Source organism: Oryx dammah, unplaced genomic scaffold, assembly GCF_014754425.2.
Source record: "Oryx dammah isolate SB20612 unplaced genomic scaffold, SCBI_Odam_1.1 HiC_scaffold_19, whole genome shotgun sequence".
Classification (NCBI taxonomy): domain Eukaryota; kingdom Metazoa; phylum Chordata; class Mammalia; order Artiodactyla; family Bovidae; genus Oryx; species Oryx dammah.
The window spans coordinates 66,409,992-66,425,213 of NW_024070203.1; the positions used below are offsets into that span (position 1 = coordinate 66,409,992).

Here is a 15,222-nt window from a genome sequence, read left to right on the forward strand (position 1 = left end):
GACGGGTAGATGGCCGTCTTCTCCTTGTGTCTTCACATTGTCGTCCCTCTATGACCAGATTTCCTCTTCTTATAAGGATACCAGTCATACTGGATTAGGACCCACCCTAATGATTTCATTTTAACTTAACTTTTTTTCTTTTTTTTAAATATAAATTTATTTATTTTAATTGGAGCTTAATTACTTTACAATATTGTATTGATTTTGCCATACGTCAACATGAATCCTCCACAGGTATACACGTGTTCCCCATCCTGAACCCTGCTCCCTCCTCCCTCCCTGTACCATCCCTCTGGGTCATCTCAGTGCACCAGCCCCAAGCATCCAGTATGGTGCATCAAGCCTGGACTGGCGATTCGTTTCAAATATGATATTATACATGTTTCAATGCCATTCTGCCAAATCATCCCACCCTCTCCCTCTCCCACAGAGTCCAAAAGACTGTTCTATACATCTGTGTCTCTTTTGCTGTCTTGCATACAGGGTTATCATTACCATCTTTCTAAATTCCATATATATGCGTTAGTATACTGTATGGGTGTTTTTCTTTCTGACTTACTTCACTCTGTATAATAGACTCCAGTTTCATCCACCTCATTAGAACTGATTCAAATGTATTCTTTTTAATGGCTGAGTAATACTCCATTGTGTATATGTACCACAGCTTTCTTTTATCCATTCATCTGCTGATGGACATGTAGGTTGCTTCCATGTCCTGGCTATTATAAACTGCTGTGATGAACATTGAGGTACATGTGTCTCTTTCAATTCTGGTTTCCTCAGTGTGTATGCCCAGCAGTGGGATTGCTGGGTCATAAGGCAGTTCTATTTCCAGTTTTTTAAGGAATCTCCACACTGTTCTCCAATAGTGGCTGTACTAGTTTGCATTCCCACCAACAGTGTAAGAGGGTTCCCTTTTCTCCACACCCTCTCCAGCATTTATTGCTTGTAGACTTTTGAGTCGCAGCCATTCTGACTGGTGTGAAATGGTATCTCATTGTGGTTTTGATTTGCATTTCTCTGATAATGAGTGATGCTGAGCATCTTTTCAGGTGTTTGTTAGCCATCTATATGTCTTCTTTGGAGAAATGTCTATTAAGTTATTTGGCCCATTTTTGATTGGGTTGTTTATTTTTCTGGAATTGAGCAGCAGGAGTTGCTTGTATATCTTTGAGATTAGTTCTTTGTCAGTTGCTTCACTTGCTATTATTTTCTCCCATTCTGAAGGCTGTCTTTTCACCTTGCTTATAGTTTCCTTTGTTGTGCAGAAGCTTTTAAGTTTAATTAGGTCCCATTTGTTTATTTTTGCTTTTATTTCCAATATTCTGGGAGGTGGGTCATAGAGGATCCTGCTCTGATGTATGTCGGAGAGTGTTTTGCCTATGTTCTCCTCCAGGAGTTTTATACTTTCTGGTCTTATGTTTAGATCTTTAATCTATTTTGAGTTTATTTTTGTGTATGGTGCTAGAAAGTGTTCTAGTTTCATTCTTTTACAAGTTTTTGACCAGTTTTCCCAGCACCACTTGTTAAAGAGATTGTCTTTAATCCATTGTATATTCTTGGCTCCTTTGTCAAAGATAAGGTGTCTATAGGTGCGTGGATTTATCTCTGGGCTTTCTATTTTGTTCTATTGATCTATATTTCTGTCTTTGTGCCAGTACCATACTGTCTTGATGACTGTGGCTTTGTAGTAGAGCCTGAAGTCAGGCAGGTTGATCCTCCGTTCCATTCTTCTTTCTCAGGATTGCTTTGGCTATTTGAGGTTTTTTGTATTTCCATACAAATTGTGAAATTATTTGTTCTAGCTCTGTGAAGAATACCATTGGTAGCTTGATAGGGATTGCATTGAATATATAAATTGCTTTGGGTAGTATACTCATTTTCACTATATTGATTCTTCTGATCCATAAACATGGTATATTTCTCCATCTATTAGTGTTCTCTTTGATTTCTTTCACCAGTGTTTTATAGTTTTCTTTATATAGGTCTTTAGTTTCTTTAGGTAGATATATTCCTAAGTATTTTATTCTTTTCGTTGCAATGGTGAATGGAATTGTTTCCTTAATTTCTCTATTTTCTCATTATTAGTGTATAGGAATGCAAGGGATTTCTGTGTGTTGATTTTATATCCTACAACTTTACTATATTCATTGATTAGCTCTAGTAATTTTCTGGTGGAGTCTTTAGGGTTTTCTATGTAGAGCATCATGTCATCTGCAAACAGTGAGTTTTACTTCTTTTCCAATTTGAATTCCTTTTATTTCTTTTTATGCTCTGATTGCTATGGCCAAAACTTTCAAAACTATGTTGAATAGTAGTGGTGAAAGTGGGCACCCTTGTCTTGTTCCTGACTTTAGGGGAAATGCTTTCAATTTTCACCATTGAGGATAATGTTTGCTGTGGGTTTGTCATATATAGCTTTTATTATGTTGAGGTATGGTATGTTCCTTCTATTCCTGCTTTCTGGAGAGTTTTTATCATAAATGGATGTTGAATTTTGTCAAAGGCTTTCTCTGCATCTATTGAAATAATCATATGGCTTTTATTTTTCAATTTGTTAATGTGGTGTATTACATTGATTGATTTGTGGATATTGAAGAATCCTTGCATCCCTGGGATAAAGCCCACTTGGTCATGGTGTATGATCTTTTTAACGTGTTGTTGGATTCTGATTGCTAGAATTTTGTTAAGGATTTTTGCATCTATGTTCATCACTGACATTGGCCTGTAGTTTTCTTTTTTTGTGGCATCTTTGTCAGGTTTTGGTATTAGGGTGATGGTGGCCTCATAGAATGAGTTTGGAAGTTTACCTTCCTCTGCAATTTTCTGGAAGAGTTTGAGTAGGATAGGTGTTAGTTCTTCACTAAATTTTTGGTAGAATTCAGCTGTGAAGCCATCTGGACCTGGGCTTTTGTTTGCTGGAAGTTTTCTGATTACAGTTTCAATTTCTGTGCTTGCAATGGGTCTGTTAAGATTTTCTATTTCTTCCTGGTTCAGTTTTGGAAAGTTGTACTTTTCTAAGAATTTGTCCATTTCTTCCACGTTGTCCATTTTATTGGCATATAGTTGCTGATAGTAGTCTCTTATGATCCTTTGTATTTCTGTGTTGTCTGTTGTGATCTCTCCATTTTCATTTCTAATTTTATTGATTTGATTTTTCTCCCTTTGTTTCTTGATGAGTCTGGCTAATGGTCTGTCAATTTTATTTATCCTTTCAAAGAACCAGCTTTTGGCTTTGTTGATTTTTGCTATAGTCTCTTTTGTTTCTTTTGCATTTATTTCTGCCCTAATTTTTAAGATTTCTTTCCTTCTACTAACCCTGGGGTTCTTCATGTCTTCCTTTTCTAGTTGCTTTAGGTGTAGAGTTAGGTTATTTATTTGACTTTTTTCTTGTTTCTTGAGGTATGCCTGTATTGCTATGAAGTTTCCCCTTAGCACTGTTTTTACAGTGTCCCACAGGTTTTGGGTTGTTGTGTTTTCATTTTCATTCATTTCTATGCATATTTTGATTTCTTTTTTTATTTCTTCTGTGATTTGTTGGTTATTCAGCAGTGTGTTGTTCAACTTCCATATGTTGGAATTTTAACATTTTTTCTCCTGTAATTGAGATCTAATCTTACTGCTGCTGCTGCTGCTAAGTCACTTCAGTCGTGTCCAACTCTGTGCGACCCCATTGACGGCAGCCCCATCCCTAGGATTCTCCAGGCAAGAACACTGGAGTGGGTTGCCAGTTCCCTCTCCAATGCATGAAAGTGAAAAGTGAAAGTGAAGTTGCTCAGTTGTGTACGACTCTTGGCGACCCCATGGACTGTGGCCCACCAGGCTCCTCTGTCCATGGGATTTTTCCAGGCAAGAGTACTTACTGCATTGTGGTCAGAAAAGATGCTTGGAATGATTTCAATTTTTTTTAATTTACCAAGGCTAGATTTATGTCCCAGGATATGATCTATCCTGGAGAAGGTTCCGTGTGCACTTGAGAAAAAGGTGAAATTAATTGTTTTGGGATGAAATGTCCTATAGATATCAATTAGGTCTAACTGGTCTATTGTATCATTTAAAGTTTGTGTTTCCTTGTTAATTTTCTGTTTAGTTGATCTGTCCATAGGTGTGAGTGGGGTGTTAAAGTCTCCCACTATTGTGTTATTGTTAATTTCTCCTTTCATACTTGTTAACATTTGTCTTACATATTGTGGTGCTCCTATGTTGGGTGCATATATAATTGTTATATCTCCTTCTTGGATTGATCCTTTGATCATTATGTAGTGTCCTTCTTTGTCTCTTTTCACGGCCTTTGTTTTAAAGTCTATTTTATCTGATATGAGTATTGCTACTCCTGCTTTCTTTTGGTCTCTATTTGCATGGAATATCTTTTTCCAGCCCTTCACTTTCAGTCTGTATGTGTCCCCTGTTTTGAGGTGGGTTTCTTGTAGACAACATATATAGGGGTCTTGTTTTTGTGTCCATTCAGCCAGTCTTTGTCTTTTGGTTGGGGCATTCAACCCATTTACGTTTAAGGCAATTATTGATAAGTATGATTCCGTTGCCATTTACTTTATTGTTTTGGGTTCGAGTTTATACACCCTTTTTGTGTTTCCTGTCTAGAGAATATCCTTTAGCATTTGTTGGAGAGCTGGTTTGGTGGTGCTGAATTCTCTCAGCTTTTGCTTGTCTGTAAAGCTTTTGCTTTCTCCTTCATATTTGAATGAGATCCTTGCTGGCTACAGTAATCTGGGCTGTAGATTATTTTCTTTCATCACTTTAAGTATGTCTTGCCATTCCTTCCTGGCCTGAAGAGTATCCTTATGGGAATCCCCTTGTGTGTTATTTGTTGTTTTTCCCTTGCTGCTTTTAATATTTGTTCTTTGTGTTTGATCTTTGTTAATTTGATTAATGTGTGTCTTGGGGTGTTTCACCTTGGGTTTATCCTGTTTGGGATTCTCTGGGTTTCTTGGACTTGGGTGATCATTTCCTTCCCCATTTTAGGGAAGTTTTCAACTATTATCTCCTCAAGTATTTTCTCATGGTCTTTCTTTTTGTCTTCTTCTGGGACTCCTATGATTCGAATGTTGGGTCATTTAACACTGTCATGGAGGTCTCTGAGATTGTCCTCATTTAGTATCATTTTTAGAATCATTAAGGGCCCTGATGCATTCTGACCCTTTGCCTCAGCAATTCTACTTCTAGGAATTTGCTCTAATAATCAAAAGCACATACGAAAATGTATTTACATTATTTATAATGGAAAAAATGAAGAAACAAATATATGAAAACAGGACAATTGTTATGCAAATTATGGAATATGCATAACACGGTCACTTTTAAAAATCATCTTTAAAAAATGATTATTATGAAAATTATCATAATGTGTTTGGTGGAAAATGTGGCTATGAAACCATGTTAAATGTTTATTCCTCTCCTGGAAATAAATTCCTCTGTGGAAAGCCATTTGTCAATATTTCATAAAAAGTTATATTTACATGCATATGTACATATACATATATGGCTTCCCAGGTGGCACTAGTGGTAAAGAAATCACATGCCAGTACAGGAGACATAGGAGACTTGGGTTCGATCCCTGGGTTGGAAAGATCCTCTGGAGGAGAACATGGCAACCCACTCTAGTATTCTTGCCTGGAGAATCCCATAAGTCAGACATGACAGACACTTACATATACATATATATAAACACATAAATATAATGTAAACTTATGTACATATATATATATATATATTTATAGTTTTTAACTCAGTAAATCAATTTCTGTTCACCTATCCAAGGAACTAATCCTAGCAGATACAGAGACCTGTGTGTGCACATGCACTCAGGCATAATTATTAATAATTTAATGCTAAAATATTAGAAAAAAAGGCTAACGCTTAAGCAAACAATAACAGGAAGGTGTTATTAAAGGGGCAATGAAGATAATGCAATAATATAAGAAGTGCCTGTAATTTGAAGAAATGGAAGTTAAAACAATTTATATGTACACACTGCTATGTTTAAAACAGATAACCACCAAGGATCTACTGTACAGCTCATGGAACTCTGCTCCATGTTATGTGGCAGCCTGGATGGGAGGGGGAGTTTGGGGAAGAATGGATAAGTCCCTTTGCTGTTCACCTGAAACTATTACTACATTGCTTGTTAATCAGCTATATCTCAATACAAAATTAAAATTTTAATAATAATAAGCAATAAATATATCCACCACTAAAATTTTTAAAAAATAAAAATGTGTTTATAGAATATAACTAAGAAAAACATGTATGCAGAGGAAGAATGACAAGTTATAAATAAACTGAAAACAAAATGCTAATATTAGGGTATAACAACTTTTGGGTTTTTTTCTCTTTAAGATTTTCTTCCATGTATTGCAATTTTTCTAATAAATACAATAAAATACTTTAAAAAGAATGGAAAGGGGGAAGTGACAGAAGTTTAACTGAAATACGAAGGCTTAGCTTAGGACAACTGAGAAATCAGAACCCATGAGTCAGGAAAAAGCTCAGAAGGTAATTTCTCTGCTTCTGAGGGGAGAAATTAGACCTGAGGTTGACTTAGGGAGGAATATATCCAGACAGAGAATGATTCAGATTCCTCAAGAACTTAGAATCCTAAAAGAAGATTAAGTTTGGCCTTGAAATATGATGGTTAATCAGGGAAGAACTCTGGGGATGGGAGGAGGGGAGGAGATTAATGTTAATACTTGTAATGCATGTCAATCTGAGTGAGTCAGTAGATATTCACTTGTGGCCAGTATTTACAGGGTTCACATTCAAACTCTGCTAATGGAGGAAAAGAGCTACTCTCCAGAGTATTCATCAGTAGGATGTTGACAAGAGGTCCCCAAAGAATCTGAGAGCCAGGAAAAAAGCAAGAGACAATGTCATGGTAGCCAAATTAGAGACTTTACCGATACTGTACCACTAAATAGTACCTACTTCCAGATAATCAGAAGTGGAACCAGGTCGGCTGATCTTTGAGGCTATTGCTAACATATTAGAGGGAGCAAATGAAATCCTACCATAGTGTTCTGGGCTATTGACCTAGTCCTAGCCAAAAGGGAAAAACCTGAATGGAGCATAAAAGACAATGAAGAAGTAACCAGAAATTGCAATAAAACACTTCACTCCAATCAGAATTTTAACTTTCCATTTATTGAGCTTTCACAGATGGCAAAGCCTATCTTACATAATAGGCATGATCCATCACAATAAAATCACATTAAAAAGTTTAATGTCACAAAACAGAGCAAAGCAAAAAAAAAAAAAAAAAAGAGCAAAACAAATTACAGTTCCACCAGCTGAGCAGGGACTCAGAAATGCCTCCTTAAGTTTCTGCTTTACCATAAAAACACCAAATACTGAGTTAGTTTAATCTAGAGATAGAGAATGTGATATCATGTCAAGACAACAAAGAAGGAAACATGAAGGCCTCTGGGAGATGGTCCACTGAGACTCTACCCATAGGTAGGTAGGTACAGATATGAGTTTACACAATGGCTACCTTTAACATTAGGTGCAAACAAGAGAGGTGAACAGACTGAGCTTGATGTGTAAGTGCTAAGGGAGGAAGTAGGGAGATACGACCACGTCAGCTGACCATCTTCCACTTCCTGTAGAAGTGCAGGACATTCTTGACTTCCACACCAGCTTCAGTTGCCATCCCCAGCACCAGCTGCAGGGGGTATGAGAGATTCCTAGGGTTGTCTAAACAAATGCCCGTGAGGATGGTCATCATAGTCCTGTGGTCGGGGGCCCCCAGCCAGGATGAGTCCAGCAGACCTCTGCAGAAGTCAAGCATGTTATAGAGGTCCCAGGCATCAGAGTCTGGCCTGGTCATTCTGGGTCTCACCAACGTCACAGACACACAGGACTGGCAGAGAAGGTACTGGTTCCCTCTCTTCAGCTCCCCCTCTAGGAAGGTGATGGCTGCTGAAGCCCGCTTGTCCTCCCTTCTCAGGATATACAATATGTCCACCACGATGTTGGGTACGATGAGGAGAAACTGACCACTGGTGGCAAGCTGCCGGATGACTGGCAGGTGCTCACAGAGGGCCCGGGGGTCAGGGAACAGGTAAGGGGTCAAAGCTGACTGAATCTGGATGTGCCTGAGAGTCTCCTCCAGCAGTACCACTTCGCGTTGAAGCCACAGTTGTACTATGTCTTTGAAAAATCTGATCCTGGAAGTTTTCTCTAGCAACTGCTGAGATGGGTTGTCTGGTCCTTCAAACCCAGTGCTCATAAAGACCCCTGAATGAGAGTCATACTTCAGGAACTGTCCAGGGAGTGTCGTGGCGAAGTGGCCAAAGCTTCTGAGGAAACAGACGCGCACAGCAGCTTCATCTTGGGAGCTGAGTGGAGGTGGGTCCTGCTCCAAGCCCGCTCTCTCCTGGGAAGCCTGCTGCAGCCAGTGCTGGCCCAGGACAATGTCCTCTGGGAGCTGCAGGAACTGGGGAAGGTGTGGGCCCTTGCAGCTCTGCAGTAGCTCATGGAGATGGTGGGACAGGCCCAGGCCTGGCTCCTGAAGGTCTCGCACAGAGGGCAGCAGGTTCAGTAGCATGGACAGATGGTCCCACAGGCTAAACAGGCTCCACCAATGTGCGGTGAGGAGACTGCAGTTGGCACGGAGCCAGCCCAGTATCACCTTGACCGTGGGGAGCAGCCCCTCTGCAGAGAGGACCTGCAGTTTCTTCTGAATGGTCTGGAGATTGCTGCAGGGTTGGCTGATGGGGGCGTTCTGCCCCAAGTTGCAGCCAGCAGGAGGCTCTGTCTCAAGACAGCTGCTCACGCCATCCTCTGTGACAGATGCTTTGCTGGAGGCAGGACTAGGAGGCGTCAGGAAACTGTGGCTGAAGACAGGAGCCAAGTGAAAGCCATGTTTGCCTGGAAGCCTGTGGCTCGATGGGGCTGACAGGTTAGCGGAACTGGTTGTTTTTAAGAGACCTAGGAGATGACTGGGAGGTTGACACGTCTTCAGCTTATCCCTGGGAGGAGAAATTCTATCCTTGGATTTGGCTCCACCCTCCTGCATTGCTTGTGGATTCAGGGAGCCACTTTCCTCATCATCAGTTGTGTCTGAATAAGTGGTTTCACTGCTGAGTTCTGAGCTGACCTGTGAGCATAAGGATGTGTTTTCATCTTCGTCTGTCTCATCCCAGTCACAGCAACAATGAAAACTGGCTTCTGGGTTGTCACCCTCACTGGAAACGTGAGATGACCTGTGGGTTTTCTGAGATTTGCTGTGGCGGGGCCCAGGGGAGGGGGCTAGAGCATCTTGTTGCCCCTCCCCAGCCTCCATCTTCTGTTGGTCTTCCTTGTCCCTGGGGACGTCCACCTCTGGGAAGATGTTCCCTTTCTGGAGCTCAGCCTGGAGGCGAGTCGTCACGTGTTGAATTAAATGGGAGAAAAGGGTCAAGGTGAAGGTGACCGCCGTCCTGTGCTGCTTGGAGCCCGCTGTCCTCAGGCTGTGCACGCTCATGAGGCAGAGGACCACCATGTGGAAGATGAGGAGGTCGGGGAGGAACTGGTAGCCTCTTGCGGGCTTTCTCTCTCTGGAGGCCTGGCTGTGGTCGGATGGGCAGGACCGATAGGAAAGACAGAGACGGAAGTCTTCCAGAACCAGCTGACACAAGGCCATGAGCCTGGTGGCTCTGAATTTCCTCTTAGGCTGCAAGAGGCTCTGAAGGTAGAGGAAGCTAACCAGTAACCTTTTGTTATCCCAACACCGCCTCTGGCTGGCAGAGAGCTTCTTCCCCTGGTACCTCTTCAGCCGGCTGTATCTTTTTTCTGCATGATGGTAGAGTCGTTTGAGGTTCCAAGACGCCCCTTTAAAAGGCACTTCCGAGTGGAGGCAGCGCTGGTAGAAGTATGTGGCTTCCACACCATAGTACTTGCTCCCCGTGAGAGCTCCCAGCTGGTTGAAAGGCATGCCCATGTGTGGTGCCACTGACAGGGCTCGGTAATAACACTTCTCTGCCAGGTCCGTGGTGTGCAAGGCCAGGAACTCATTCTGAAAGCGGAACAAGTCTCCCAGGTACAGCAGGCAGCGGTGGCAGGCCATCCGCGCCCAGTCCACCTCTTCCTCTGACGCAGGCCCTGCTCTTTTGCAGCCGATGAAGCGGATGGCACTGTGAGGCCAGTCGATGTAGCTCCACAAGCCCAGCTGGTAGTGCTCCTGCAGGAACAGGAAAAGGTGTTCATAGAACCTGAGGCCACCCTTCAGATGTGCCCGCAGGGGGCCTTCCCACTGTTCCTCGGAGGAGTCCGTGTTTTTTCTGTTGGGCTTCAGCAGCAGCAGAGCCACGTCAGAGTACGTTTTCCTCCAGAGCAGCTCTTCTGCTTTCCTCCCATAATCCACTGGGTGCAGGAACATGAGTTTAATGCAGACTTGCTGGACCATATCCCTGAGGGCCAGGACATGAGGCTTGAAAAGCTCTTCGTGGGCGTTTCCTTTTAGAAGGAAATGGTCGAGACGCCGAGCTGCCCTGCAAACATCCTGGTAGAGGAGTCTGGCCTTCAGGGCTTCTACCTGGCTGCTCTCCATACGGCTGGACTCTTCCCACGACACTGATTTGTGTCTTCTGAGAAAAAGACAAAAACTATATATTAGTACTCACTCACAGAGTCAGGAGGAGAAGGGGATGACAGAGGACAAGATGGTTGGATGGCATCATCAACTCACTGAATATGAGTGTGAGGAAGCTCCGGGAGACGGTAAAGTAGAGGGAATCCTGGAGAGCTGCAGTCCACAGGGTCGCGAAGAGTCAGACATGCCTGAGCGACTGAACAACAACACAGAGACCGAGGATAATAACAATAATAGTCACAATGGGAATGTGTAAGGTCCTTTGTATGAAGGAGGCCACCCCTTCAGATCTCAGTTTAAATACTACTGTGTCTAAACTTCAGTTAGATGCCTCTCCTCCCCAGAGGAACTGGGTTTCTGGGACTCAACTGGTTGTGAATTTTTCTTGACTGTATTTCTCCTACCATAGCACATCCATTATAATTCTTTATCATTCTTGCTTCCACATTGGATCACAAAGTTCTCTCAGAGAAAGGTTGAAATTAATTTACCATTTGGTTCTTAGTACCAAACAATGCCTAGTTCGAGAGGATACTCAGTAAAAAGCAGTAAGTAAATGAAGGCTATTTCAAAAGTCAGTTCCTCAATTATCCATTTCCAATTCAATGATTATAATGTATCAGAGCACTCTATTATACTATTTAAAATACATGCCTGAGTAAAATAAAATATAATGTAACCTCCATAACTGAAATAAAAAATTTTAAATCCCATATCAAAATTAAATTTAATTAAATTAGTTAAAATTAATTTAAATACTGAGATAATAAATGTTATCATTTTTATAATGTAAATTTATAATCAAGGTTGTGGATTTTTTTTTTGGAGAATTCAACCTAGATTCTACTTAGTGAAAGTATTTGTAGTATACATATATTTAAATAGATTAATACTTAAATAAAATATGTTAAATAATATTCAATGCAAAAAATTATAAAATTCCTTATCTCTCAGCAGAATTTGCTTTTAGACTCTCAGGATGCAGAAGAGAAATATATCTTATGATACAAACAGAGTTCATATAAAAGAAAATACAAAGAGCAAACACAAAACAGAAAATGTCCTGCTTTCTCATACTAAAGAAAAAGCAATTTAAAACAAACTACAAACAATAATTTAATCACATCAAAGGAGTAAAGATTTTTGTAAATTATAATACATGATGTTCAAAGTCATGGTGAAACTTATACAGACTTTACACAGCTGGAAGCATTAAAAGCTTTGAAAATACTTTTAAGTTTGTAAAACCATTTATGTTCATATTCTTTAATCAGCAACTTTATTCATAGGAATGATGCCTAAGGAAATTTAACAAAAGCAAAAAGCTATATTAATAAGAGGTCTGTTCCAAATGTATATCTAATAAAGGAAAGGAAGAAGGAAGAAAGGAAGGGAGAGAGGAGAGAAAAGGAAGGGATGGAGGGAGGATGGAATTAAAGTTAACCAAAATAGTCTGTCATCAATGAATTGCTCATACATGTCTATATATATGACATAAAGTCATTGTGTCCATTAATAATTATAGATTTATAAAAATAATTACTTGGAAAAAGTGGAATGTGAAATAATATACAAAGTGGAAAATTACATCTTCCCAAACTATAATGTGTAAATATTAAGAGATTCATGTGATAATGACTGGGGTTTTCTCCCCCAAAGTTCCTTAATACTGCTATAGTCAGTCATTCTAATGCAACTTCTTAGTTGGTACAATTTATGAAGCTACATTTTTGTATGACTAGAATTTTTTTAAGTAAAAAAAAAATAGTAATTAAGCAAATACTTTAAAACTTTGATTCAGTAACCAGAATAAATATCATTAAAATGTCAAAAACATAAGACTCATTGAACACACAGAGTATACATAGAGCCAGAACAGCATACAAAATACCTATGGTCTGTTGGTTAGTAGGATGTGAAATTTGGGGAGAAAGGATGCGGGCAGAGTGAGAGAAGGAATTTGGGCAGGAGAACAAGGAAGCAGCCAAAATAGAGAAATTTTATGAGCAGTTGCTAGAATTTTCAAATCTCCAAAGCAAAATCTCCATCAACCAACACGAGGCTTTTCCTGGAATGGTACATAGTGGTTAGCCCAGCCTTTCTCAGTCTTGAGAAAGCTGAGTGAAGGGAGAAGGTACTGAGAAAACACCTGGAGGAGAAAGATTTAGGTTAGATTCAAAGACACATGCACACTTTTTCTAAAGGAAATTTCACTCCCAATCAAGTCTAAGGGGTTTCCCAGGAGGCTCAGTGGTAAAGAACCTATCTGCCAATGTAGGAGATGTAAGATAATTGATTTCAGTTCCTAGGAAGGTACCCTGGAGAAGAAAATAGCAAACCACTGCAGTATTTTTGCCTGGGAAGTTCTGAGGACAGAGGAGCCTGGTGGGCTACACCCCACTGGGTCTCAAAAGAATCAGACACGACTTAACAACAAAACAATAACATCAAGCCTAAGAGTCAGAAGCCAGACAGCTCAAGGGAGAGAAAAAATCTAAGTCTTCAAATTTATTATACTATTTTGGAAGACATGGATTCGATTTGAAAGGCAGATACCAATAGGAATGGACTAAAGTCATATTTACTGGCCTTTTCTCCTTTCCTCTTAAGCTCTAACTACACCTATTTACCTCAGATGACAACAACCCCCAGAAACCCTCCTAGGATGACTGTGGGAAACCTGTTGTCCCAAGACAATAGGCCTACATCAACCAGGATTGGACAAAGCTCACAAATAGGCTTACAGACATCTCCCAAACTCCCAAGTTTGCCAGCTCTGAAAACAATGACAGGCATAAATTAAGACAGAAGGATTTTCTCCAAGTTAAACATTTCCAGTCTGAAAAATTCCTAGGAACGATCCATTCTCTCCGAATGAACATAAAAGTCAGCTGGCTCCTGGCTGTGTTTTACTCCGACACTAATTTGGTGATGGACAGGGAGGCCTGGTGTGCTGCAATTCATGGGGTTGCAAAGAGTCGGGCATGACTGAGCTACTGAACTGAACCACTTACTTACCAGAACTCTGTCTTCCTTGGAGGACATTTGGATAAATTTCCCAGCAGGCTTCCTGATATAAGGCAACTCAGCACAGCTGTTCCCAATGAAGCCAGGGAGCAGTCATAGACAATTCTGTGAAGCCTGGACTAAATCTCATGAAGTCCACAAATGAACAGCGTTAAATCCCCTTCTTGAGATGGATGTAAAGGAGACTCCTCTGGACCTTACATCTGAACTCACCAGTATGTCCCAACCTCTAGAGCATACTCCTGCTCAACCTGCTGGTACCCCAGGCTTGGATCCCACATGCTAGGCTCTCAAAGCCTCTGGTCTATTACTTTGTTAACACACCTGGTTTGACTCTGCATAATTGGCATCAGCTGGGTACACTCTGGCCAAGAAGGCTGACTCAGCTGCTCCCTCAGACAGGTAACTCAGGACCAGATATAACCCTGAGAGATTTGAAAAATCCATAGCCCTAAGAAAAAGGAGAAAATTCTAACACCTCATGGAGCATGTGTGTGTGTTAGTCACTCAGTTGTGTCTGACTCTTTGTGACTCTATGGACTGTAGCCCACCAGGCTCCTCTGTCCATGGGGTTTCCTCAGGCAAGAATAAGGAGTAGATTGTCATTCCCTTCTCCAGGGGACCTTCCTGACCCCGGGATCGAACCCAGGTCTCCCAAACTGTGGGCAGATTCTTTACCATCTGAGCCACTCGGGAAGCCCCAAAATACTATGCCAAGTCACTTCAGTCATGTCCAACTCTTTGTGAGAGAACACTTAGGGGAAACCATAAGATGTCTTCAAATATTCAGAAGACTATGATAAGGAGAAACACACCTTCTTCTGTATGGCACAAAGGGAAGTCAGTGTATCTTTACATAGATGTTAAAAAGGCAGGTTTCAATTCAAGAAAAAAAAATAAATAAAAGGTGAAATTTTCATTAAAGCTATCCAAAAATAAATGAGCTGATTGATGAGGTGGTTATCTTCTAGCCAGGAATAGGTTAAGTGAGTAAAAGTCGCTCAGCCATGTCTGGTTGTGACCCCATGGACTGTATCCCACCAGGCTCCTCTGTCTGTGGAATTCTCCAAGCAAGAATACTGGAGTGTGTTGCCGTGACCTCCTCCAGGGGCTCTTCCTGACCCAGGGATCTAACCTGCATCTCTTTATGTCTCCTGCATTGGCAGGCTAGATCTTTACCACCAGCGCCACCTGGGAAGCCCGAAAATAACCTGATTAAATACCAATAGTAAGTTGAATAAATAAATTGTAATACATACAGCAGTACATGTTTTTACCATATAGTGGTAAAAATAATTGAAACATGCTGCATATATCCATATGGATGTATTACACATAGTGTTGAACGAAAGCAGTAAGCAATAGGAAAATATACAAAATATGAGGGTATTTATACCAAGGCCCAAATCAGGCAAAAGTGGAGAGTGAAAAAGTTGGCTTAAAGCTCAAATTTCAGAAAACAAAGATCATGGCATCAGGTCCCATCACTTCATGGGAAATAGATGGGGAAACAGTGGAAACAGTGTCAGACTTTATTTTTTGGGCTCCAAAATCACTGCAGATGGTGACTGCAGCCATGAAATTAAGACGCTTACTCCTTGGAAGAA

General features: G+C 40.8%; 1 protein-coding gene across 1 annotated transcript; it reads right to left on the bottom strand.

Annotated features, from left to right (window-relative positions):
* Nucleotides 1–7,594: 7,594 nt before the first annotated feature.
* LOC120878825 (protein SMG5-like) lies at nt 7,595–10,546 on the bottom strand. The gene has a single exon (XM_040261697.1). It carries the CDS (start codon nt 10,544–10,546, stop codon nt 7,595–7,597), a length of 2,952 nt encoding a protein of 983 aa, XP_040117631.1.
* Nucleotides 10,547–15,222: the final 4,676 nt, after the last annotated feature.